General features: G+C 49.1%; 1 protein-coding gene across 1 annotated transcript in view; it reads right to left on the bottom strand.

Moving 5' to 3' along the window:
• ETH_00042770 (B-box zinc finger protein, putative) overlaps positions 1 to 1,911 on the bottom strand; it is a gene marked incomplete at both ends in the record, with an annotated part of 6,122 nt that overhangs the window by 1,408 nt on the left and 2,803 nt on the right. Inside the window, 3 exons of the mRNA XM_013374896.1 lie at positions 2 to 955; positions 1,656 to 1,725; positions 1,853 to 1,911. Coding sequence (XP_013230350.1) covers positions 2 to 955; positions 1,656 to 1,725; positions 1,853 to 1,911 — 1,083 coding nt within the window. The remainder of the gene's footprint in view (position 1; positions 956 to 1,655; positions 1,726 to 1,852) is intronic.

The following is a 1,911-nucleotide window of genomic DNA, read 5'->3' as shown; positions in this document are numbered from 1 at the left end:
CGGCCTGCGTCTGCTGCTGCTGCCTGCTGCTGCTGCTGCTGCTGCTGCTGCTGGGCTGTGGGCCCTGTGGGCTGCCCTGCGCATGCGCCTTTCATAAAGGGCCCCCAGTTGGAAAGTTTTGCTTTCTAATTCATTTGTTTCTTCTCTTCTAAAAATAGGTCTTTGTGGGGAGGTGAGGGCCTCGAGAGCTGCTGCTGCTGCTGCTGCTGCTGCTTCGTCCGAGCTGGCTTCCGAGCCAGAGCGCGAAGAGTTGCTTCGGGATCTGCTGCCAGAAGTTTCTCTTTTTTCTCTTTTGCTGCTTCTGCTGCTTCTGCTGCTTCTGTGTCTCTCTCTTGGGAAGCTTCTTTGAGACGCGGAGTCTCTGTCTCTCCCGTATCTGCTGCTACTGCTGCTGCTGCTGCTCCTGCTGCTGGGCACGCGGCTGCTGCGGGCGCTGTCGCTGCGGCTGCTGCTGCTGCTGCTGTAGGCAGAGGAGCCCTCCTGCTGCTGCTGCTCCCCCTGCAGCTCTGCTGGCAGCAGCGCGGCCTTGCGTCTGCATGCAACAGGAAAGTTCAAGTTTGCTGCTTCGAGATGCAGCTGCTGCGGGGAGGAGCTGGGATCGTATCCAGGAGTTGTGGGGTGTGGGGCCCCACAGTTTTGCATGCAAAGCTCTTCTATTGCTGCCACCCATTCTGCTGCTAAGGCTTCTCCGTCTGCTGCCAGCAGCAGGAAGCTGCGCAGCTCTTTGCGGTGTATGTCCACGTCGAGGACCTCCAGCCCGTGCGGGTAGTCTGCTGCAGCAGCAGCAGCAAGCGCCGAAGCAGCAGCAGCAGCAAACGTTCGCGCGTAGCAGCTGCTGTCCAGAAATAAAGCTGTCTCAACAGCAGCAAATGGATCTTCTTCAGATGCATGCACGCACAGATAAGGGCCCCGAAGAGAAACCACCCGCACTTCCCACTCCAGGTGCAGCGGGTCCCTGAGCAGCAGCAGCAGCAGCAGCAGCAGCAGCACCAGCAGAAGCGAGGGCGGTGTCTGTGCCGGCTTCTGCTGCGGGTTCTTTCCGCCTTTTGCAGCTAATTAAAATTAAATAATGATTAAATAATACATTTAAAATATATTTACTTGCATTTGCTAATTCAAGAAGAGTAAAAGTGTTTAAATTAAATCGGCAGCAGCCAAAAATAAACCCCTGCGCATTCGCTGCGGTGTATGTACACCTGCTGCCCGCAAAGACGCAAGTTGCAAGCAGCGCATGCATGCGTTTTTTTTGGAAATTTCGGAGATTTTTAACAATTATTAAATCATTTTAATTATTTATTTTTATTTTATTTGTTTTATTTCTTTATTTTGATATTTCTGCATGCAAAATTGCATGCGGAGAAGCTGGACTGCATCTATTTGATGCTGTCGCTGCAGCGCGCGCTAGCGCCATAACTATTTATTTATTTATTTATTTATTTACATGTTTATCTATTTATTTATTTTTTTATTTATTTGTTTATTTATTTATTTATTTATTATTTTATTCAGTGATTATTTATTTCTTAAAACTGTTTGTTTTTTTGTTTGGTTGTTCGCTTGGCTACTTTTTGTTTATGAGGGTCTACGTTTTAGGGTTGAAGCGTTAGGGTTTAGGGTTTAGGGTTTATGGTTTAGGGTTTGTTGCGAAGGCTCACTTTCTAACAAACGCCTGGTACTTGTCGGGGGCTGCAGAGAGCGCAGCAGACGCAGCAGCATCCGTAAACCCTAAACCCTAAACCCTAAACCCTAAACCCTCAACCCTCTAAACCCTAAACCCTAAACCCCAAACTCTCAACCCTCTAAACCCTAAACCCTAAACCCTAAACCTAAACCCTAGGTACTTCTGGCTTACGTTTCTTGAGGAAGAGTTCCCCGTAGGGGTTGAGGCCTTTGTTGTAGATGACGGGCGGT

Source organism: Eimeria tenella, genomic scaffold (assembly GCF_000499545.2).
Source record: "Eimeria tenella Houghton genomic scaffold, Eth_scaff2360, whole genome shotgun sequence".
In the NCBI taxonomy this organism is placed as follows: Eukaryota; Apicomplexa; class Conoidasida; order Eucoccidiorida; family Eimeriidae; genus Eimeria; species Eimeria tenella.
The sequence above is the reverse complement of the archived record's forward strand: the minus strand, read 5'-3'. Positions and strand labels throughout refer to the sequence as shown.